The sequence below is a fragment of the Centropristis striata genome, chromosome 8 (genome assembly GCF_030273125.1).
Source record: "Centropristis striata isolate RG_2023a ecotype Rhode Island chromosome 8, C.striata_1.0, whole genome shotgun sequence".
In the NCBI taxonomy this organism is placed as follows: Eukaryota; Metazoa; Chordata; class Actinopteri; order Perciformes; family Serranidae; genus Centropristis; species Centropristis striata.
In genome coordinates, this window is record NC_081524.1 from 20,066,288 (window position 1) to 20,090,686 (window position 24,399).

Here is a 24,399-nt window from a genome sequence, read left to right on the forward strand (position 1 = left end):
AAAAAAACCCTCCAACAACAGGACACCAACACCAGCCTCCCCATTTAAACTCCTGAGTTGGCTAATCCTATCCCCCACCCCTGACGTCCCCCAGACCCTGATTCCAAAGTTGCGACACTGTGAAAAATACAATAATGCAATGATTTGCAAATCCTTAGTGAGCTTCATCCAATGACATACTGTAAGAACAAGATATTTAATGTTCAAGCTTGTATACATAAACACTGATTCTAATTTGATGCATTCAGTTTTACACTGGGGGAATACAACTAAGTGTACTTTACTTGAGTATTTCCATTTTGTGTAACCTTATACTTTTTCTCCACTACATTTGATCACATATTAATAATCACATACATATTTGTTTGCACATTTTTCTATTTAATTCCCTGCAAATGTTTAATTTCACAATAATGTCCCATTTCCCATTTCGCAAAGTTTTTCATGTATATTTAGCGTCTTATCATAGGTTAACTATTTATAAGTTAAGTTTATTTTTAATGTATGTATAGTGTATGTTCAATGTATATATATATATATATATATATATATATATATATAAATATATATATTTTGTTTGTGAGTCAGTGTTTAATCAATAACAACAATACATCATATTTAATTAGTTGATTTATATTTTCAATCCAATCCAATGCACTTTATTTATATAGCACAATTTTAGCAAACACAAGGTTTCCAAAGTGCTGCACAACAATACATAGATAACACAATACAAAGAGATGTAGAAAACAATAGAACAGTAAAATACAATAAGATCAAATAAATTAAAAATAGAATAATATAAAATACACTAAAATAAATAAAATGTGCTGCCCGCACAAAATAAAATATGCATGCATACGAATAAAATCATAAAATCAACACTACGTGATGTTAAAAGCCAATGAGAAGAGATTTTGTAGCCTGTAAAGTAAGATGTCAAATATATGTAGTGAAATAAATTGTATTTGCTTTGAAAATGAAAAATGAAAAATACTTATTTACGTGCAGGACTTAATAAAAGTAGGTTTAAACACTCAACTGTCTGCAGTGTAGTTGCATTGTGGGTAATGTTGGCGCCTTGTTTTGTCAAGGAAACATGGAATAAAAAAAGAATCCTATCTCGGCTTCTGCTGCACCAATTTTGATAGGTGAATCTGTGGATTTTATTTTGAAAATATCAGTTCATTTATTCATGTGAAATACTGCCTCAAAGATCCTAGACACCATCTACCCCCCCCCCCCCCCCCCCCCCCAAAAAAAAAACAAAACAAAACAAAATGATATCATATCTTTAACTGCTACTTTTAAAGTGATATAGCTGTAATTTTTTACATTAAAGAAGAAGTGAGAAATTACATTTATCCTGAGGAAAATTGTAAAAAAAAATTGTAGTTGGAAAAAAATGCAAAAACAAAACATTCACAGTGTATGTAGTGCCATGAACTACAAAGAGGTAACCAGTATGGGTATCATAAAATATAAATTTGGGTAATGTGGGACACTTTTTGCAATTTTGACTTTGATATATTTTTCTAAATTTAAAAATATTTTATGTCATTTCAGTCACATGACACCCATTGTAGACAAATAGTAAAGGTTTTGATGACTATATTTACTTTAAGCAGGAAATAAACGAGCCAAACCTTAAGTGTCCCACATTACCCGAATCCACCCAATATTAAGGCTCAGTTTTGTTTGGTTGCTGTAAAAATGTATTTGCTTTGAAAAGTAGACACGCATGAAATAAAAAATAAAAATACTTGCAGGACTTTCATAAATAAAAGTAGGTTTAAACACTCAACCGTCTGCAGCGGAGTTGCATTGTGGGTAATGTAGGCGGCATGTTTTGTCAAGGAAACATGGAATAAAAAAAGAATCCTATCTCGGCTTCTGCTGCACCAATTTTTATTTATTTTTTTCACTACAGTTAAAGTTTAAAGCCGCCACAGAAGTGATCGTTTCCTGCGGTGCAGTAGTTGCTGGTGATGTCAGACAGCGGCTGGGTCATGTGAAGGTCAGCAGCAGCGGAGGAGGTTCACAGGGAGTTCACTGCATACATTAGGTAACACCATCGCTCGCTCTGACATAACAAGTATGAAGCAGGTTGAGTTGAGACATCCGTCAATAAAGAAGAGATAAGACGAAGAAGAAGAAGAAGTCCCGGGACTAACTTTATTATGCAAAACAGCCTCCAGATCTGGACCACTTTCACCGTGTCTCGCTGCGGCAACATGCAAACATTTTCTGACCGTCGGTGGGAAAAGTAGCTCTGTTTTCCTGAGCGCTCACGCCCCTTTGAATGCAACACAGACATGTTTTACTGTTAAAAACACCGTTTGCATTAAACTCAAGAGAGGGGGTAGAGGACAAACACGCTGCTGTGAAGGATTGCACATGAGGAAAACATTTGGCCAAGGCTGAAATTATGTTTGACTATCTGGAATTTCAAGCTTTCGCTCCGGGAGAAATCATGGACTTGTACACTTCCACATCCAGCCCTGCGTGCATGCTGCAGGAGCAGGAGCAGGACCTGGCCGACTTCTTCCCCGAGCTGATCGAGGCGGACTGGCAGCAGCACCGGTGCTCCCAATGTAGGTGGAAACTGAGTTATATTGGTGAATCTGTGGTTTTATGTTGAAAATATCAGCTCATTTATTCATGTGAAATACTGCCTCAAAGATCTTGCACACCATCCACCCCCCCCAAAATACAAAATATCTCTGCAAAACAAAAGTAGCCTATATCATATCTTTAACTGCTACTTTTTAAGTGATATATCTGTAGTTTTTACATGAAAGAAGACGTGTTGTGCAAAGATGAGATATAACTTGATTTATCCTGAGGAAAATTGTAAAAAAAAAAAAAGAAAAAAAAAATGCCATGAGAGGTAACCAGTATGGATCATAAAATATAAACAGGTTACTGTTAAGGCTCAGTCTTGGTTGGTTGCATGTTAAAATGCATGCATTGGATCCATTTCCCCCTGAAATGAACACGAGTGTTCACTGATACTATACTGTACTAGATGGATGTTGATATTCTAGGCAAAGAAATGTGAGATGAATCAGCCACATTGTTGTTATCTGACATTTTTATAGCCTGTTTCAGTCGATAGTCACTTGTTTGGCTCCTTTCATACAAGGTAGTGCAATCCACAGTGCTTTATGATAAGCTCATCATAAGATCCTGCAGATATTAACAGTTAGACTAGCAAATAATGCACACAAGTAATAGAAATGATGAAAATAAATTCTAAAAATAAGTGAAATAGACAAACACTTTAAAAACACATTAATATTAAAATCAATGACTGGAAAGTAACATAAGGACTTAAAAATAGTTCTGTTCTTCTAATCATGTGTTACCTTTAACTGTTACACTTTATTTTAAGCCACTCATTCAACATTTAATGCAGTAAATACACATTTAATTCATGAATAAATGGTTCAATGTGGTATTTAATGTGTTTATTGATGCATTTGTCAACAACTGCAAGTCCTCATGTGCACACAATGAATAATAAATATAGTATAAACAGTTTATATCATATAAATGATGCACTAATAAAAGAAGCTGACATATATTAAACACTGTTTAAAGCCCTGTAGCTGTATGCAGATACCTTATAGTGAGTGATAACAAATGTATTCTTTTCCTGCTCTGCTTATAAATGTCAGATAGGGCAGTAAAAAGTAAAACACTGATGCTTTTTCAGGGTGAGTTTCCTGTTTCGGGAGCTTTGTTTTTACCAGCAGCAGCAGTAAACAGGGAGCTGTGTGTAAGCACAGTGCGGTGGTCTGTTTTGGGACGGGGGCCGGTCAGTTTGGGGTCACCGCGGGTTCACCGGACGGTCACTGGCTTAGGAGGTCAGAGGAGAGCCAGACTGCTGCCAGTGGAGGAGGAAGTGCTCTGGATCTGTGCTTAAATAAAAGTACAAGTGCAACAAATGTTAAGAAAACAAAAACAAGTTAAGGTCCTGCAATCGAAATCTATCAATCAGAAGGAAAGTACACAAGTATGAGTCGTTGTTCTGCAGACCAATGGCCCCTGTGACTGATTTATTGTTATTTAAAGTGACATTATTAGATTGTTTGATTTATTGAAAGCAGATAATCTTTTGTTGCACAAATGTGTTTTAATTCATTGAACTTAACTCTAAACTGACTGAAAATGACTGAGTACCTTTAAAAGTGCTATATAAATCAAATGTATTGTTTATTATTATTATTATTATTATTGTCTTTCTGTCAAATATTCTATAATTTTACTTACTTAAACTTGCAGACTGTTGCTGCTTTAATGTCTCAAAATAATGACTCACTGAAAATATATTTACCAGGAATTAATATGTGTGTGTGTGTGTATATATATATATATATATATATATATATATAACATTTTTAAACTTTCAACATGAAAGAAAGAAATGCCCAGAGGATACGAAATATATATGCATGTTGCAAAAGACAAAATATAACTGAATTAAAAAAACAAAAGCTGCAACAATTTGTTTATTAGAAATTTAATCAGCAACTATTTTGATGATCCTTAAATTGTTTTAGTGTTGTTTTACTTTTTTTTTTTAAAGCAAAATTGCGCCAAAATGATCTGGTTCCAGCTTCTGAAATTTTAATCTGTTATTCATCATAAATTACACATTACATAAAGTATCCAATAATGTCTAATATTTTGGATTTTTGCTTGGACAAAACAAACAATTTGAAGATGTCATGTTGAGCAATGAGAAGTTATTACGTGCATGTTTCACTACTTTTATACATTTTATACAATAATCAAGAAAATATGTTAATGAGTTACCAGGGCTGCAACAGAAAATGCTTCTTTTGAATGTTGACTCATGGATGTTGCATTTAGCAGAAAACATCCTTTTTCTTAATATCTGTCCAACATTTAGCATCATGCATCATCTATAAACAAGTAGAAGCACAACTTTCTTCACAAGCAAGTTGAATTTTTTGTGATTTTTCTCAACAAAATGTTTCAATTGTGTTTGACTTGCACAATGCATACATCAAATAACACCTAAATTGGGATTTGGGGGGCGACCTGCTTCCCCCATCCCCCGAGCAACTCACTTGCAGCGGCCCACCGCCACATATTCTCTGTTCCTCCTCCTCCTCCTCCCTCTCATCAGTCAGCTGGGCTCGTGGCATGCTCCTGCATTGTTTCGTGTTGGGAGAGCGCGCGGGCTGACAGGGGTGTCCTCGATTGACCCGCTGATTCCAGGTTCAATCAGAGGCCACGGGTTCGAGGGGATGTAGATGAGCAATTTTTCTCGTTTTGTCCCCCTTTTTCTTTCGTTTTCTGTCAGCAGTGGAGGTGATCAGAGAGCCGGCGGGAGGCTGAGGCCAGAGCAGCTCGGCCCCCCAAAAGTGTTTTTTTTTTTTAAATAGGAGGGTTGTTAAATGATACATTGAACTGAAAAAATGGAGATAACGGCTCTGCTACAATAGCTGCAGCTGTGTATATTATGCAGAGGAAAAGTGCACATTTAATAGACCTGTCACAATAATTACAATATCAAGGGCATGTCCAGATATCGCCCGATGTGATTACATGTAGAACCCAACACATACAGTGCTTAACACATTTATTAGACCAGCGGTTTGTGCCACGGCTGTCCTTAATTAACTCTATGGAGTCTTGGACTATTTTGTCAATTTTTGAATCCTTTTCATCCTGCCTTTATACACCACTGAAAAAAATGTTTAAATGCCATGTTGGTCGATTTTTTTTCAGCACAATCTCACCTACTGGATCAACAGCTTGAACCCAAAAGAAACAAAGAAAAAACAACATAAAATGTGGTTTTGAATCTTTTTTTTTAACTTCCAAAACACTATTATGCTCAATAAAGATTTTTAAATGTTGCAAATGTGAACAAAGGTTGCAAATTTAACATATAAGAGGGTTACATCCAGTTCTATCATTTTATACTTAATATATTGAACTTGTCTCCAGTTTTACTTGGTATATCATCATCAAACTGAAACTGGCCTCATGGAGTTTACAGCCAGAACTTTAGAGGTAAATTTACAGTAGGGCTCCACGCTGCTTTGTTTTCTAGTCTGGATGTCATAGAGAAGTCATGATTTGGAGCTTTTGGTGACTCCAGAGGGTTAACAGCATTAGTATTTACCAAAATAAGAGACCTGGTTGAGTGTGCAGAATGTTAGATGTGATTTTGATCACAGCTGAAGCTAATAATTAAAAAGAGGGGGTCCCAAATGACTAATTGACTAAAGAAATCTTTAACCACAATGACCAAATAGTTGACTTAAGAGGAGGCAGCCCGACATCTCAGAGGATTTCTTCACTGTTTTCCTCTCAGGATGCAGGACTTTCATGTAAATCTACACCAATCTTATCAGACTTTATCAGAGCAGAACCTCCCCTCCCCCACCTCCCCACAGACATCACTCAGTCTGCCCTGAATAAAAATGTGGAGTGGAGTTGCATATCTGCACTAAGAAACCAAAACTAAAGAGTGAAACCCAAACTGTGGCATGAGCAGGGAGAAAAAGCTGGAGTTGAGTCTTTTCATTTTCTGACATTATTTTTATGTATTAAATTTCAGGCCTGTCATGATAACCACATTTTGTTGGACGATATACCAGAAACAACTGCGATAAACTATGTCATTGTCATTTTAAGATGATTAAATGCAACTGATATGATAATATAATATCATAATAATGCAAGTTAACCCTTTTTTAAATGTGCAATTAAATTTTAATGTGTGTCTTTGTGAAACTCTGACAGAGAGAGCAGAGGAATAGAGGACAGACATACATGTAACATGTACATGTACATGTAACTAGAGCTCGACCGATGTGGGATTTTTGAGACCGATGCCGATATTGATTTTAGAGAGGAGAATGTATTCATATGGTGCTCAATATAGTCATTTTTTGAGCTGGAGTGAAAATAGACCTTTTTCTATGTGGATTATCCACTGATTTAATCTGAAAATGTCCCCAGAGAGCTACTTTCTCAAACATAAAACTTTATTAAATAGTATTTAACAATGTTTTACCTTATACAAACAATGTACTACATTGTCAGCCAATTCTGTAAATGAAAAATGAGAAAATGAAGAAAAGATACGAATAAAATAAATAGCTCAATTAACATAAAAACTTTTCAGTTTCAATCAGTTGCTGACTTCTTTTTTTTTAAATAATGAAATGGCTAACACCATTTATATCATGACTAGCAACATTTTCTGCATTATATATTGTGTTAAAAAAAAGTTTTTATAACTGCAAATATGCGACAGCACATACACCAATACTGATAAGCCTTTGATAGGCCAATAATATCTGTCAGCGTATACAGTGCTTAACAGACTTATAAGACTGTCAAAAACGAGAAAACATAAATATTTTAGAAATCTTTCTAAAGCCTGTTTAAAAGTAAAAATGTTATAATGAATCAAGCAGAACATTCAACCACTAAAACTAATTTTTCTGTTCAGGAATGCAAGTAAATAAGTATAATGTGACATCTTAATCAAGACATAGTAATGTGCTTAACTGTTTTTTTTTTGTTTTTGTAAAACAGTAAATTTGAAATTTCATGGATAACAATAAAAATATATTTTTCGCATTAAGAATTTCATTTTGGTTAAAGAGCTTCTACATACTGCTGTATTAACCATTACAGAAGCATAAAAAATATATTTTGGTAATTACTAATGATGTTAATTTAGAACAGCTGTGGCATGAACCAATGGTTTAATACATTTGTTAATTACTGTATGTCATTTCTAGTAGTCATGTCACCCTCGTACCTACTTCACTTCTGGCATATACGTACATAAATTTACATTTTAAACTGTCTTTTCAGCCTAATTAGGTAATTTATAACACCCTCCCAGAAGTCACTATGATAATAACTTTCCTGTCTGCTGGAGGAACTGCGGAAATCAAAGTGCAAACCACTAGCATGTTTTTTGGGGACTGTCCTGTCATGAGGGACTAGTGGAGAGAAATACACAATGCCCTACAGGATATCTTCAAATGTGAAATACCCCCTGAGAGTAAGAATATGTTTTTTGGACACATACCTCAGGAATGGCCCAAAAGAGATAAACATTTAATAAATATCTTGCTGGTGGCCTGTAAAAAGAGTATTACCAGGAAATGGTGGTCACAGGAGAGCCCAACCTTTAATATATGGATGGATATTACAATGGGCATTCATAAAATGGAGAAGATAATAGCATTTGTTAATCACAAATTGGAGAAATTCACATCATACTGGGAAAACTGGGTGAAATATGTCACGCCTCATAGGCCAGATTTTTTTTTCACAACCAGTGACTACGATGTATGAGAAAGATCACTCCCTATCCATACATAGTTTTTTGTTTAATTTAGTTGTCGTTGTTGTTGTTATGGTTGTTTGTTTTTCTTCTCATTACTTGGATATAAACATATTAAAAAAAATATTTCGGCATTTAGGGCAGACAACAGATGCAAGAAGTATGCTCACATGATGTATACATTGTAAATGCCTGATTATGAATGTCAATAAAAAATGAATTACAAAAAAAATAAAAATAAACTGTATTTTCAAGCATCTAATAATTGACGGTGAATATAATGTCAAAAGAAATTGTGAAATATACCTGTTGAAATACCCACCATCAAAGAAGATGTATTTAAATTGTTGTTTTATTTCACTAAGATAAAATAAACCTTTGTTAGTCCCACGGTGGAGAAATTACACAGAAGTTACAGCAGCAAGTGGAAGAAGTAGAAGTCTAAACAAGGGCAGAGTAAAAACAGATCTGTCTTATCTGACATTTTTTCACCTGGTTCAGTCGATAGTCAATCAAATTTCACTTGTTAAGCTCCTTTCATACAAGGTAGTGCAATCCACAGTGCTTTATGACAAGCTCATCATAAGATCCTGCAGATATTAACAGTTAGACTTGCAAATAATGCACACGAGAAATAGAAATGACGAAAATAAATTCTTAAAATAAGTGAAATAGACAAACAGAAACAGCAACGGTATATAACATAAGGCCTTAAAAATAGTTCTGTCCTTCTAATCATATGTTGCCTTTAACTGTTACACTTTATTTTAAGCCACTCATTCAAATTTTTAATACAGTAAATACACATTTCATTCATGAATAAATGGTTCAATGTGGTATTTAATGTGTTTATTAATGCATTTGACGACAACTGCTAGTCCTCATGTGCACATAATGAATAAAAAATATTTTTAGTATTATTTGAAATAAACAAGGGAGAATATAAAAGTTCTCCCTAAGATCATATTATCATGCTGCTAAATCTGATTCATTTGATATGCAAAAGCCAGAAAGTTTCCCGAGTGTTGATTGTGTCCTTCATGTTGTCTGTTTGCAGCTGTTGGGAGTCAGAGTTCCAGCTCGAGCTCAGACGACCTGTTCGCCAGCCCCGCCTCCCCGCCGCCGCCGCCTCGCACTTACAAGCCGTGTTTCGTGTGTCAGGATAAGTCCTCGGGATATCACTACGGCGTCAGCGCCTGCGAGGGCTGCAAGGTAAAACCACCGTCACCTCGGTTTTAACAGACTGACACCTTTTGACTGACAGCAGCTCCATAAGTCACACAACAAAAGTTATTATGTTTTCTTATGTTCAGTCACATCAGTTATTATTATTGATCACTACAAGGAACTTTCCTGATGATCCAACATGTTGTTATTTCAGTCAATATTACACACTGCAAAAAAGGGGTGTCTAAAAACAAGATAAACATTTACATTTAGTCATTTGGCAGACGCTTTTATCCAAAGCGACTTACAGGAAGAATAAAAGCAAACAATGAAGGTATAGTGCAAAAAGAGCTATTAGTGCATCAATAAGTGCTAGTGACAATTCTTTAAGGAGTAGAATTATTGTGTGGTGCTAGGAAAGAAGATGCTCTCTGAAGAGCTGGGTTTAAAACACAACACGGATAAAATAACAAATAAAAACACTAAATAATCTAGAAATAAGCATGTCGAACGCTTAAAATAGAAAATTAACTCTTTAAACAAGATAAATTAAAGCTGCAAGCAGCAATGAACTGAATGAAAGATTTGTTTCTTACCAAGATAAAAAAAAACTTTTGATTTAGAAGTGTTACATAATTTATCTTATTTTAAGTTAATTTCTAATTTTAAGTTTACAACATGCTTATTTCTAGATTTAACAATCTTAATTTAAGAAATCTTGTCAAGTGAAATTATCTGTCCATGCTGCAAGATCATTTCCCTCAGATTTAGTGTTTTTATCTTGTTTTTAGACACCTTTTTTGCAGTGCAGGAACTTTACAGGGACTTCCTTTCACACAACATAAACACACTGTTGTGAATAATCTCATTTGTGTAATTCCAGATTTGTATTTCTGCTGTTGCAGGATGTTTTCTAAGATACCTTTTTTGTGACTTTCTGCTGAAAAGTAATCTGGTTAAAATACACAATGTCTTGATTCAGAAGTGTTGAACACAAAACAGTGTTTTCAGTCATTCATTCAGGACCCAATTTTATTTACATATTTTGATTTAATCAATTACCAATCATGACTAGGTGATAAATTCCTCAGCCCTCCCAACTTTGCACTAATTTTGGCTAAATGTTGTGCTTCATTTTTGTTTAAAATCAGTAATTTCTTAGAGAAGGTATAAAAGGAACAATAATAAACAACAAAAACAAAATAAGCAACAACTAAAACAACATTATATCAGCCCAATCCATCAGCAAAATTTCAAACATCAGTATTTGCCCAAAATTCCATGCATCTTAAACTGGAACAACATTGTATACAGACATCATACATTTCTGATTTATAGAACAGTTTGTACCTAAAAACATGACAAAAATCTATTTTTTATGAAAATTCTTCTACCATTATATTCTGATTGATTAAATGATAAAAGCAGATAAAACTATGAATCTAATATATCAACAAAATAAAACAATAACTTCGAAATTTGCTTTATCCAATGTTCAGATTTAGGTCCTTGACATATGCAAATTAGAGCATATCCAATGAGTCCAGATCTCATTTGCATATCTAAAACATAATATTTCAGAAAACTTGTCATGCAAAAAGATATTGTCTCAATGTAAATAACAAACTGGGGAAGTTTCATGGGGATGTCTATAAGTTTAAAAAAATACCCTATTCACCTACAGTGTCCCCTGTTAAGTCATTAATATCTTCTGTTTTCTGTCTGTTGCCTCTGCAGGGCTTCTTCCGCCGCAGCGTGCAGAAAAACATGGTGTACACCTGCCATCGAGACAGGAACTGCATCATCAACAAGATCACGAGGAACCGCTGCCAGTACTGCCGGCTGCAGAAGTGCTTCGCAGCGGGAATGTCCAAGGAGTGTAAGTGTCCCATCCACTCCCACTCAGCTGGCCTCCTCCACTCCCTCTCCTGTTGAACGCCGTGAACAGATTCTGACACCTTCACGGACTGGGTGGAGAGGAGACGGTAGATAGTGCACAATGGGTTGTTGCACAGAGAGGTGACTGAAAGGCCAAGGTCTCAAATGTTAATTATCAACTTTATTATTTGTGTTATTGCAGAAGCAGTTAACATTTTAAAACCTTTCTTTTTATTACCATGTGCAGCAGGAGTGAGTTATCTTGTGAACGTCAACCAAAGATGGAAATAAACCAATCTACATAAGATTTTAATTAGGAATCAGTAACATAGGAAATACAGTGGTGGAATGTAACTAAGTACATTTACTTAAGTACTATACTTGAGTACAATTTTGAGGTACTTCTACTTTACTTGAGTGTTTCCATTTTATGTAACTTTATACTTCTACTCCACTACATTTAGCTGCCAGCTTGACATGAAAATCATGATAAATTTAAAGTGATAAGATGTTGTTCTTTTTATTCTATTTAACCCCATAACAGTATATTAAAAAGTTAAATTGAGCCTTCAGCAAATCTTGAGGAAATTGCTGCTTCCATAAAAGCATCAATACAAATAATCTAATAATATACATAGAATATATAAAACAATCTGAGTAGGTCCATTCTGCATAACGAGTACTTTTGTACTTTTACTTAAGTAAGGTTTGAATGCAGGACTTGTACTTGTAATAGAGTAATTTTACGGTGTGGTATTAGTACTTTTACTTAAGTAAGGGATCTGAATACTTTTTCCACCACTGAGGAAATAGAAGATAGCAAAACACTTTTTTGCAGATTTTTGACCTCATTGCTTCCCTCTTAACTTCTGAAAGCAAATTTACCTTTTGTGGACTCATGAAGGAGAGACAACTAAAAGTAATGAAAAGCAACATATAGAGCCTAACTACTGGTCAATATGATCCCAGTTTGAAGAAGCAGGCAAAAGAACTGACAATGAAACTAAACAGTGAGCGACTTTGAGTACCTTTAAAAGCGCTATATAAATTTAATGTATTATTATTATTATTATTATTATTATTAGTGTGCTGCAGCAAAATGTATTTTAACCACCTAAAAAGAATATCAGTCAAAGTCTACGTTGTTATTTATAACCCTTTCAATGCTTAACCTTACCAATCAGACATCACTGTATGAGTTTAGGTGAAGATAACTGAATCCATTATCTGTGCCCTATTTAAAGCCACCAGACTTCATTGACAAAAACAGTAATTTTACCTCAAAGAACATTGCCGTCACTGGTCTGACTTCAGTTGGCCTCCATGTAAGCTCAAACAGGGCTGCCTGACAGCGAGGTATGGTGGTGACAAAATACTCTAATAAATATGCGTACAGTTTAACTTTATTAGGTAGCTAAAATACATGTTGCTGCTGCACAGCAGCACATTGCTCAGATTCTGTGCTGGTACTCCTGCCTGCTTCTCCAAACTGATGTCATGCTGACCGACATCTTCTGGAGGTAACGCACTAATTATTTTGTGCAGCGCCACTTAAAAAAATCCAGACTATCCCTTTAAATGCTACTGCCCTGGATATCCTAAATATCCTCTTGCTGTGGATTTAATTCCTGCTGTATTTTGGAATTAGCAGCAGAGCTCCCTCAACTAAAAAAAACCCTCTGCATGTTCATTCAAAACTAGTGCCAACTGGTTATGAAATATCCTTTAAATTATTCACTTTCCTATGACTCATTGAGAAGTTCTCCAGCCCCGACGTCTCTGATGCACAACAGAAACAAAGTCACCGACCTAGATAACAAACCTGCAGTGTGTGTTATGTGAACGGCAGCAGTGCAGGATCCACCCCTCCACATGTTCTCATCGTCCGCTGCTCCACATTCAGAAACACACACACATTACATAAATGCATCACGTGTTGCAGACAGGTGGATGCTATGTAACTACTGGCTGGCCGCTTCAGTCACTCAGTGTGTAACATGATCTCACTGAGTGTTTACACAATGACGACTGAATGTAGGGCATCCACAGAGGAGGAGGAGGAGGAGGAGGAGGTTGTGGTGGAGGAGGAGGAGGAGGAGGAAGGGGGCGTGGCCGTGGCCGTGGCGAGGAGCTACTCTGACATGTGTGTAGCTGCCTGAGCCGAGTCAGTGGGACGCACTGTAACGTGTTGACACCATTACTGGAGTGATTATGAAAGACTAACCTGGTTCGGCTGCTTCACATGCTCACAGGATTAACTGTTAATCCTCACAGTTTACTGCAGACTGATTTCACTGGAAATCTACTTTCCACCAGAGAAACAGTTCCTCTAAAAAACTGTCTAGATGCATTAACAAGCAGCATTTAAACTCCCTTCTCCTCCACAGTGTTGTGATGGAACCGCAGTAACCTACTCCTGCCTGTTAGACTGAATTTAGTAGAATAAGGAAAAATGCCACAACAATTTTCTGATCGGTCAGAAATCTGCTACAAACACACTTTGACAAAGTAATCTAACAGTACACCTTTGGTGTTTTTAGATCACACTAAAATTTACGCTGTTGTCACTCAGGATTTTATTAAAAATTAGGGCATTAATTATGCTTAACCACTTAAATCAAAATCAGGTCGCGGGGTGCTGGAGCTGATCCCAGCTGACACTGGGCGAGGGTAGGGATACACCCGGGACATCCCAGACTGTCCCAGAGACAGACAACCGTTCATGTTCTCATTCACTCCGATGGGCAATTTAAAGCCCTTTCATAGTGCGTTCCCTTCAAATATCCCGTTAGATAGCCGTAAAGTTCTGTGATATTCTGGACGTTTCATATTGCAGTCCGGCATCGCAGAACGAAGTGGGAGGAGACGATGGTGACGTGAAACCAAGCAGCAACCTCCTGGTCCGAACAATGAGGCAAACCCGGAAGTCACTAAAGCTGCATTCTATCAAAAGCCGCGTTTCCACTAGGCGGTAAAGTGTCCACCGGGAAAGTCTCAGGTCACACCCTCTCAAATGTCCGCTCACTCTGCGTGTCTTCATTACAAGTTAGCCCCCAGAGGGATTTAGAGACTCTGGAGGTGACGTATGATTTTCGCCGTCCCTAACTGTGCACAACATCAGCAGCTGAAAGCAGCATGGCTAATTATGCACAGAGTCTCCACTGATCATAAACATAGTGATTGTGAATTAACAGCATCGCTAACTGTGCACAGAGTGTCTGGTGCTTGTTGTAAACAAACAGAGATCGCTAAGTGAACACCTCCAGCAGCAGCAGCACATACACACTGTACTGCTACTGAGCTGTAGCTAACGGCGGCTCTTCTTAACACGTCGGCCTCCAGCTTGTTAGCGGCTCGTTAAGAAGAGTAAGAAGGAGTGTGTCGAAACGGCGTGTGTTGTTGTCATGTAGAGTACTACGTCACATCCTGCTTAGCGATCTATCCAATCAGTAACCAGGCTGTTTTCAGGGGAGAAAAAAAACCCTGCTCTTCTACAGGGACGAAAAAAGTAATGAAGAAAAGCAATGCCTATCCATGGCAACATGTCAATTAAGTTAAAAAAAAAAAAACGACGTTTACCGATTTGGCCTCATAACTTTGACTCATATTGACGATTAGTTATTTTCACTGAATGACGGTTTATTTGAACATTCATTAAAAATGTCTTGTTCAGCGTTTATTATTTTGTTTTGTTTTTTTGATTCATTTTTGTAACTCATTTCATGAATAAAACAGTTTGTTTTCATGGAAAACAACAGACATTTTCTAAGTGACCCAAAACTTTTGAGCTCTAGTGTAACTCATAGAAACACGTTGTCAGACTTTAAAGAGTTTGAAAAAGGGAGTCTTACAGAACACTGCTGAATAGGATTGTTCTGCAAATCGTTGTTTTTTATCACTTTAAAAGTGTCTTTCCTGAATTGTGTGGACAAAAAAAAGTATCTTGTATTTTCTCTTGTGCTCTTCAGCAGTGAGAAACGACAGGAACAGGAGGAAGGGGAAGAAGGAGGCGGTGAAGATGACCATCATGGAGACGTACGAGCTGACGGCGGAGCTCGGCCTGATCGTGGAGAAGATCTGCAGGGCTCACAGAGAGACCTTCCCCTCTCTCTGCCAGCTGGGAAAATACACCACAGTGAGTCACGACATGAGAGCCCAAATAATATTCCCCTCCAGAGAGAAAATGATCTGCAGAGATCAAAGATGTTCTCTCTCAGTCCAGTGGCTCATTTGATGTGTATCTTATGGATAAAAGCTGAAGATTTAAACAGATATTTCCATTGTGGCTGCCAACAGAAGATTAAACACAACAGGAAATATACATGAAAGAGGCAGAAAACTTGCCGTTTTCTCTTAGCAAGTTATTAATGTACAAAAGAGGAATTGACCACAAACTGGCACCGAACAAGCAAAGAAAGTATTGCATTGCAGAACTTTTTATAATGAGCTTTCAGCCTTTTGGGAAATCTGAGCTTATTCTCTGTGATATGTAGCAAGAGAATATTTAAAATATCTGGGGCAGTGGCATTTAAAGGGACAGTTCAGATTTTAGGTACTCCTAAAAAGAGGTGTGCATAAGAGGGAGCGTATTTTGTGTGGCAGTATTGTATCGATACATAGCTGCCAAGTATCAATATTTAGCGTTTTTTGGAGCCCATAGCTGGCTCTTTTATGAATATACTGGAGACACTGGTATGATATGAAACTAGAAGATCTAAGGAATCTATAGGCAAGAAGTTGTTGGGAAGTTGTTGAAATGACACTGCAAAGTCAGGCATTTTTTAATTTTTTATTCAAAAAAATTCAGAGCAGTGAAGCGTCAAAGTCTGATAAAATGCTGCAGTTGTTGTCGTCCATACATGTTTGATATCAGTTCAGTTGACTGAATCCTTTGTTGGTCAGTCTGTGGGTTTGACTCTCATTGTGGAGAAATAAAAAGACTGAAGTGAGATGAATAGACTGAGAATTTTCTCCTATTTGACAAAACAATTCTTCATTGAATTTAATTTTGTGGACTCAAAATGCAGTTAAACAGTTAAATCACAATATATTGTATCGCAAAACTCACAATATCGCAAAATGCTTGAAATCTCAATAATATCGTGACTCAAGTATCGGGATAAAATTGTATCGTGGGCCTCTGCTGATTCACACCTCCAGTGTGCATATATATATTTTGAACAGTATTACCCATTTATTTTGCCATCAGACAGCCCTTTTTTGAGAGGGGAACTAAAGCAGATATCTATGCTCTCTTCAAAGCCACCAGACTCCATTCCAGTTATTTTAGTTTGCAGAACACAGAAGATGCTGCCTCGACCGGTTCGTTTGTTTGTGTTTGGTGTTTCAAAGTTTGTTTAACACACAAGAAAAAAGAACTTCTGTCAGCTCAGAGTTTATTTTTTACAAAATAAAACTATATCCGTTTGAATATTAACCTCTTAAAAACGCACCTGTCACGTCAGGTTTCGGGGTAGGGGGAATTGTGGGATTAGGCCCAAATAAATTTAAGTCAAAGCTTATAACATAAGAACTGTGAGGCCAAAATGCATGTCCGAGGCCGAACGTTTTTTTGGTCTAATCCTACCATTAATTGGTGGCGAGCAGACTCAATGAGCTTCAAATAAAAAGGTATTTATTAAGTAAGTAAAATGTATGTATGTTTAATTGTTTATTTATGTAAAAAAAATTAATACAAATTTAAGTTATAAAAATAATAAAATAAATAGATCCTATAAGATAAACACATATAACATAACATTTTTTTTTAAAGGTATTACAATAAAAAGAAAACAAAATAAAAAAGTTATTGATAAAAAAGTGAATAATGACAATAATATTAATAATTATGATTGTAACATAAAAGTCTAACCACATGCTTTAAATCTAACTAAACATTAGCAAAACAAACATGTTTTAGCTGTTTAAGGAAGAAGGCATTGGAGGCATTTTGAAACATTTCTGGGGGTTAAAACACAGAAAGAAAAAAGGAAACATCTCTGTTCAGAGAATACAGGAGAGGGAATGGAAATCTACACAAAAAGCAGCTGTAACTGATTTATCAGACTAATATGAGGTGATGGAAAGATTTTTGGCCATACTTGTTCAACATTTGCTTTTCAACAGCAACAACAAACACACAGACAAATGTTCGTGCAAATGTGGAGACACGTTTCACCAAAAGGAAAAAACTTCTCGTCACCACAGAAACCAAGAACACCGCAGCATGTGATTGCGTAATCCAGTAATCCAGCTGGCACAGTGTGTCTGGGTGTGCCCTCTTTTTTTCTGTTTTATCAATGCATTTTTTTAAGGGTTAAAAAAAAGATTACATTTTTAAGTTAAATGACTTTACGGCTTTAAGGAAGTAGAAGCGTTTGCTTATTTTGATCTGCTGTGCTTAAAATCGAGCGTGAAAAACTAAAAATTAACATTTCCATTAGATTTTGGAGATTTTGACAGTTACAGTAGTTGCACACACCCCGGCTTTGTCTTTGCTGTAGGTCATGTGTCATGATTTTATATTAATTTCTGAATTTCTGTGTTTTTAAAACTGATGTAATTTATATTTCTATGTAAACTACTCAAATCACTATGTTTATGTGAACTGTTTCAGCATCTTTCCCCTCAGTGTTTTGGTTTTATGTCCCACATTTAACTGTTTTGGTTCAGCAAAGAAAAAAATCTAAAAAATCCCCTTAATTCATTATGCCAAGCACCAAAGAAAATTCTATATGAAACCATCTTCTTCGTCTCGTCCCGTCCCTCCAGAACTCCAGCTCGGACCACAGGATCCAGCTGGACCTCGGGCTGTGGGACAAGTTCAGCGAGCTCGCCACCAAGTGCATCATCAAGGTGGTGGAGTTCGCCAAGCGGGTGCCGGGTTTCACCGGCCTGACTATCGCCGACCAGATCACTCTGCTCAAAACCGCCTGTCTGGACATCCTGGTACGTCTGTGTTTGTTTCTCAAAACAACTTTCTACTCGTTGGAAATGTTTAAAAAACGTCTTAAATAAGTTAGTGAACTGTTCTTTTGTTTTCTTCTTATGTTTTAACATAGATTTTTTTTTTTAGCATTATAAAGAACATTTATCAACAGAGTGCCACAAAAAAAATAAAAGTAATAACAATACAATAGAGAGATAAAATAATAATAATAATGATAATAATAATAATAATAATAATAATAATAATCGTAATCATAATCATAATCATAATAATGATAATGATACATTAAAAAAATAGCATTACAAAGACATTTATCAACAAGGTGCCCTTACATTCTCAGCAATTAACAAAAAATAAAATATAATAAATATTAGGACAAAGAAGGGATAAAATAATTAGTATAATTATAATAAAACAGGAAAAACATTAGCATTACAAAGAATATGATAATAATACAATAATTTAACATTGCAAAGAACATTAATCATTAGTGCCCTTATATTTTCTGAAATTACAAAAAAATGTAATAAAAAAATAACAATACAAGGGATATCATAATAAAAGCAATAATAAAAAATATTGTTATTAAAATATGATTAAAAATGTATAAAAGCGTCTGCCTAATGACATTCTAGAATTGCAGAATTATTACAATTTATATATATATATATATATATATATATATATACAGAAGCAAAAACACAGACTTGTCAGGCCTGTGACGTCACTTCATCCTTCACCTAGATCTACAGGTCCTCCTCTCTGTGTGTGTGTCTGACCTGAAACACTCGGTTCACACCTTCTGTGGAATCCCTGACTCACACTGTCAGACATACCAAAGACAAACTGACAGACAGAGTGTGTCACATGTTTTATTCATCCTCCCTCTGACTGTCATTTCTCTCTTTGAGAGCAGCGGGGGAGCGACGTGTCCCGTCAAAAGCTCTGCTGAGTTTCACTTCACATTTATCTGTGATCTAACTTCTCCTTGTTAGATTTTCATATTTGTCATTTCCTGCCTGGCACAATGTTAACTGTAAACACTAATAGTAATAAAAGGTCCAGTGGGTCCATTTCTGCTTTCCTGATTTGTGTTTAATGTTGTCATCAGTGACAATGCAAAGTCATCAATATTAATCAAAGTGGAAATGAGCCACAGTTGAGTAAAAGATGGATGTTTAATTGGCCCTGTATGAAATATGATTTACAATTAGACACGTCCAGAAGATAGAATCACAAACTTTACCTAAAAGACAGCAGCTTTCCTGTTCTACACCTGCTGCAAAGTGGCCAAAATTGTACTAGTACTAGTTTCAGGCTGACACATTTTGTCATTTTTATTAAATACATTTATAAATATGCATGCATGCGTCTGTGCACACCTGGGCGTGTTTGCCTTTAAATGAGGTGTGGTCAGGCACGTTGTTGGCCTGGTGCAGCCTGGTGCACATGCAGCACCTGCACCTTACATGCAGCAGAGAAACGGGTTTATTTACTAATATTTAGTGAAAGGGAGTTCCCTCAACAAAATAAAAGTTTCCCCACTGCTCCAATTTGCATGTTACAGCCAAAACAAACCTATGAGTAACTAGGAGATTAATGCAAACCCTTTACCTGAACTTTCCAACATGATTCTACGCCTTTTAACAAGCAAATATATCTGTCTGTCTATCCTAAAAATACAAATTTAACATTCAGATTGATTTGAGTGTCCACAGGATGTAATTTGAATATATTTCAGAGTTTTTCCTGCAGCTGCCTCTGTTTCATATTATGAGCCAGAGTTTTATAATACATCATGAATGGATACTTGTTCCACTGTTAAACACACGCACATGTTTAAAATCTGTTTTTCCTCTTTCCTCTGTTCTTGTTCCACCCAGATCCTGAGGATTTGCACTCGCTACACTCCCGACCAGGACACCATGACCTTCTCAGACGGGCTGACACTGACCCGCACGCAGATCCACAACGCCGGCTTCGGCCCGCTGACGGATCAGGTTTTCACATTTGCGGGCCAGCTGCTGCCGCTGCAGATGGATGACACTGAGAGCGGCCTGCTCAGCGCCATCTGCCTCGTCTCTGGAGGTACTGCAACCTACTCTTTATAGTTTGGGAGGAAAAGAAATCCTTTAAGATGCTTAATCTTTTACCTCGTTTTGTGTGAGCAGACCGGCAGGACCTGGAGGAGCCGTCGAAGGTGGAGGTGCTGCAGGAGCCGCTGCTGGAGGCGCTGAAGATTTACTCCCGCAAACGGCGGCCCAGCATGCCGCTCATGTTCCCCAAAGCCCTCATGAAGATCACAGACCTGCGCAGCATCAGCGCCAAAGGTCAGAACGAAATCCATCAAACACTCAATTAATCAGATTTTATTTGTAGAGAGCTTTTCATAAAAATAAAACACAAAGTACCCCACACACACACACAGACCAAGCAATAAATGACTTCATGATTAATAGTGATAATAACAACATCAATACAACATAAGAATTAAAAACAAAAACTGAGGAAACGCCGTCTTAAGTCTAATTCATTTACAGTGAGGAAACACCAGAGTCAGCAACCTGTACCAAAAAGTAAAACAAATAAAATAAAATAAATCAACTAAACAAATAAATTATTAAACAGATATGAATTAAAATAAATACACAATAAAAAATAATAAAACCCAATTAAAACCTAAACTACAAAAAATAGGAAAATACAGTAAATGATTAAAGAGATGAGAATAATAAATAATTAATAAAAAAATAATAAAACACAATTAAAACCTAAACATTATGGTAAATACAGTAAATAATTAAAGAGATAAGAATAATAAAAAATAAAATAAATAATAAAACCCAATAAAGACTAAACAAAAAAAGTAGAATACAGTGAATAATTAAACAGATAAGAATGAAAATAACTAAATAATAAAAATAATAAAACCCAATAAAGACTAAACTAAAGAGTAAAATACAGTTAATAATTGAACAGATAAGAAGAATAAAAACGAAATAATAAAGATAATAATAAAACCCAATTAAAGAATTAACTGGAAAAAATAAATAAATAAAAATAAAACCCAATTAAATACTAAATTAAAGAAGAGTAAAATAAAACAGTGGGTCTTGAGTTTGATTTTAACAATGTCAACAATAAATAATTCAACATATAAATACCCTGGGAGCAGACAATCCTCAAAAAAATACCTTTTTTTCTCACAAATTATATAAAAAACATCAGCCAAAGTTATGTTATGGAAAGTTTTAACCTTTATCTAATATTGATAAAAACTGTCAGTAATGTAAAGCATGTGACCTCCACAGGAGCTGAGCGTGTGGTGACTCTGAAGCTGGAGATCCCGGGCTCCATGCCGCCTCTGATCGAGGAGATGCTGGAGGACCTGCAGGACTCTGAGGAGACAAACAGCAGCCAGCACACACACACACACACACCGCCTCCGACGGTGTGTGTGTGAACTCCTCCGACTTCTCACCCTGAAGTCGCTCAGAGAACACTGGCCTCCGACAGACAAACACTCACAACATAAACTACAGGTGCAGTCAGGAGGGTTTCTAGTGTCTTACCTCAGATTCAAAGACGCCGCTGACGAACGAAGAGCTAATTTCTGCCTCAAAGGGGAAACGAGAGAATGATGCAGTAATGTTTTAATGTGTAAGACAATTTCATTTTTTAGCCCCTCCTTGCAGACACCTCATAACCATAAACAGGTTTCTACTGTATTTATATTTGCATGAGATATCACCTGGATTAATCTTTACCTCATTAAATAACAATGCTTTTATCTTTAGTGTAGCGAAGTTAGTAAACATAAAAACATCTACCGGTTGTACACACAATTTATTAATGTAAAAAAAAGAAAAGAAACTCTGGACTTACTGTTTCAACACGTTCTGAGGAAAAATAGCAGATTTATCTGCACAAAAGGGAAATCTTATGACGTTTTTACTCATAAAAGTGAATGTTCATAACTGGCATTAATAACAAAGTTCACAAAGTTTTATAACTGAGTTTAAACAGAGTAAAGAAAACTGCTTAGCTTTAACGAAACAATTCAAATCGACAAATGTATTCATGATTTGCACCTTTAGTGTAGTAGTTTTCTGTAAAAGGTGACACAAAATAATGTACTTGCCATGGATGCATCTTTTTTCGTTCCACTGTGGCATGTTTTTTGAGAGCACTATATTTAACGCACACTGAAATGAAAAAGTAGAGGTAAATATAGAGCACTGTGTCGTAAACATGGAGTGACACAACCTCACAGTGGCTCCAAGTCGAGAGAGTCCCTGCATGTAACCGCTCCGTCAAACCGCAAATAGTTGCTTTTACACTTTGTTTTTGTACAAATCAAACGAACACACTCTCTGTCTTGTAATTGGGAGCCTTGAAGTCTTGGTTTTCACACTACATGATATATTGACAGGCTACATTTTTCATAAAAAAACACACACTAAATGAAACCGAAAAGGTGGAACAAGATGCAAGATGCAGTTCATGCAGTCTGCAGAACTTGGCTTGTCGTCTTGTTGACATTTGACGCATATTCACAAATTTCCTCTCAACTTTGGCCTGCATTGCAATTGCAACACTTAAAGTAAAGTTCTTGTTGTTACAAATGACCCTTCCCCAAGTCGCCCCCTTGCTCCCTAACGTCCTAGATATCTGGAATCTTGGTGTTTCCATCAAGCTATTCTCATGCTAATCTTTAAAACGTGCATAGAAATTGGTTGATGGAAGCGCAGCCACTGTGGCGACTAGAGCAAGAGCAGTTGAGTGAAGCTACATAATCATCTAACACGGGGCAGTCTTTGTCCAAAATTAACAACCGACTCCTTAAAGTGTCTTTCAGTCCAAGTGAAAACACACAGTGCACTATGGTAGCAATAAAACATCCCCTGCTTTATCGTCTATTTTACTCTAAATGGGACCATCATTTACAAAATGAACATCATGTTATGTTGAAGAATACTCGAAACTAACAATAGAGACCATAAACTCAAAATAAAAATGTCATCAAGTCAGAAGTGGGGTAATTTTCCTGTTGACTTACATACAGTCAGACCTGTCTTTTCCAGCTAATAGTCGCCCCCTGCTGGCCATTAGAAATAATCCAGGTTTAAGTGACTTCTGTCTCTGATCTGGGGCTCAAAAACTGTCTGCCAATGTTGTGTAGTGTGAAAGGGACATTAATGGTGCTGGTAGGTGGATTTTGCTACCTTTCAATCGAACCAGGCTAATTGTTTCCATCTATTTTCAGTCTTTATGTTAAGCTAAGCTAACCAGCTGCTGGCACCAGCTTTATATTTACCGTGCAGACTTGAGAGTGGTATTGATCCTCTGAGCTCAGTGGGTGTTGGAGTCAAACTCTTTAAGGAGCAGTTTTGCAACACTTTGCTGGAGATCTGCTTATTTTTTCTGCAGTTTTAAATATAAATACAATGCTACAAGTAAACTAACATACAACTTCATTCTTTCACATATATTCTAAATGCAAATATTTAATCCCAGATTAAATATTTGCAGTTATTTGTGGGCCTGGATGTTGTACGAAAAGTTTTTGTTTTTGTTTTTGCTCTGATGAGTTCTGTATAAACTGGTTTTGTACTTTCAACTTTTGTTTTCTTTAACAAAAAAAAGCCAGTTTTTATCTTTAAATAATGCATCAGTCTTTGCTATCGTCTTATCACAGATAGCTGTACATTAATTTTGCCTATATAAAATACTGTGTACTTTAGAAATAATACTAATTAAAAAGAAAAAAGAAAAACATGCAGCAGGAGGACTAGAATTATGGGGAAAGTTGTCTAATATGTGAAAAAGCTACACATACAGCAGCATTGTCCCATCAAATAGGAATTATATATGAAATTACAAACTTACATTTGTGCCTAAAGAAATGTACATTCCATTAAACAGACAGATGTTGTTTTACTGTATAAAATATCTAATGTAACAAAGCAGCAGCCTGTGTACTGTAACAACTCATGTGCCTACTCTAAATGTGCCAACATCTTCCATATTTTGTCAATTTTTCATATTTTGCTAA

The 24,399-nt window shown here is 36.2% G+C and overlaps 1 protein-coding gene across 1 annotated transcript; it reads left to right on the top strand.

Annotated features, from left to right (window-relative positions):
• Positions 1 to 1,987: 1,987 nt before the first annotated feature.
• Positions 1,988 to 24,361, top strand: LOC131976518 (retinoic acid receptor beta-like). Its single transcript, XM_059339586.1, has 8 exons — positions 1,988 to 2,594; positions 9,408 to 9,562; positions 11,255 to 11,396; positions 15,364 to 15,530; positions 18,167 to 18,343; positions 20,228 to 20,432; positions 20,516 to 20,674; positions 21,656 to 24,361. Exons 1-8 carry the CDS (start codon positions 2,429 to 2,431, stop codon positions 21,805 to 21,807), a joined length of 1,323 nt encoding a protein of 440 aa, XP_059195569.1. The 5' UTR covers positions 1,988 to 2,428; the 3' UTR covers positions 21,808 to 24,361.
• The last annotated feature ends 38 nt before the right edge of the window (positions 24,362 to 24,399 follow it).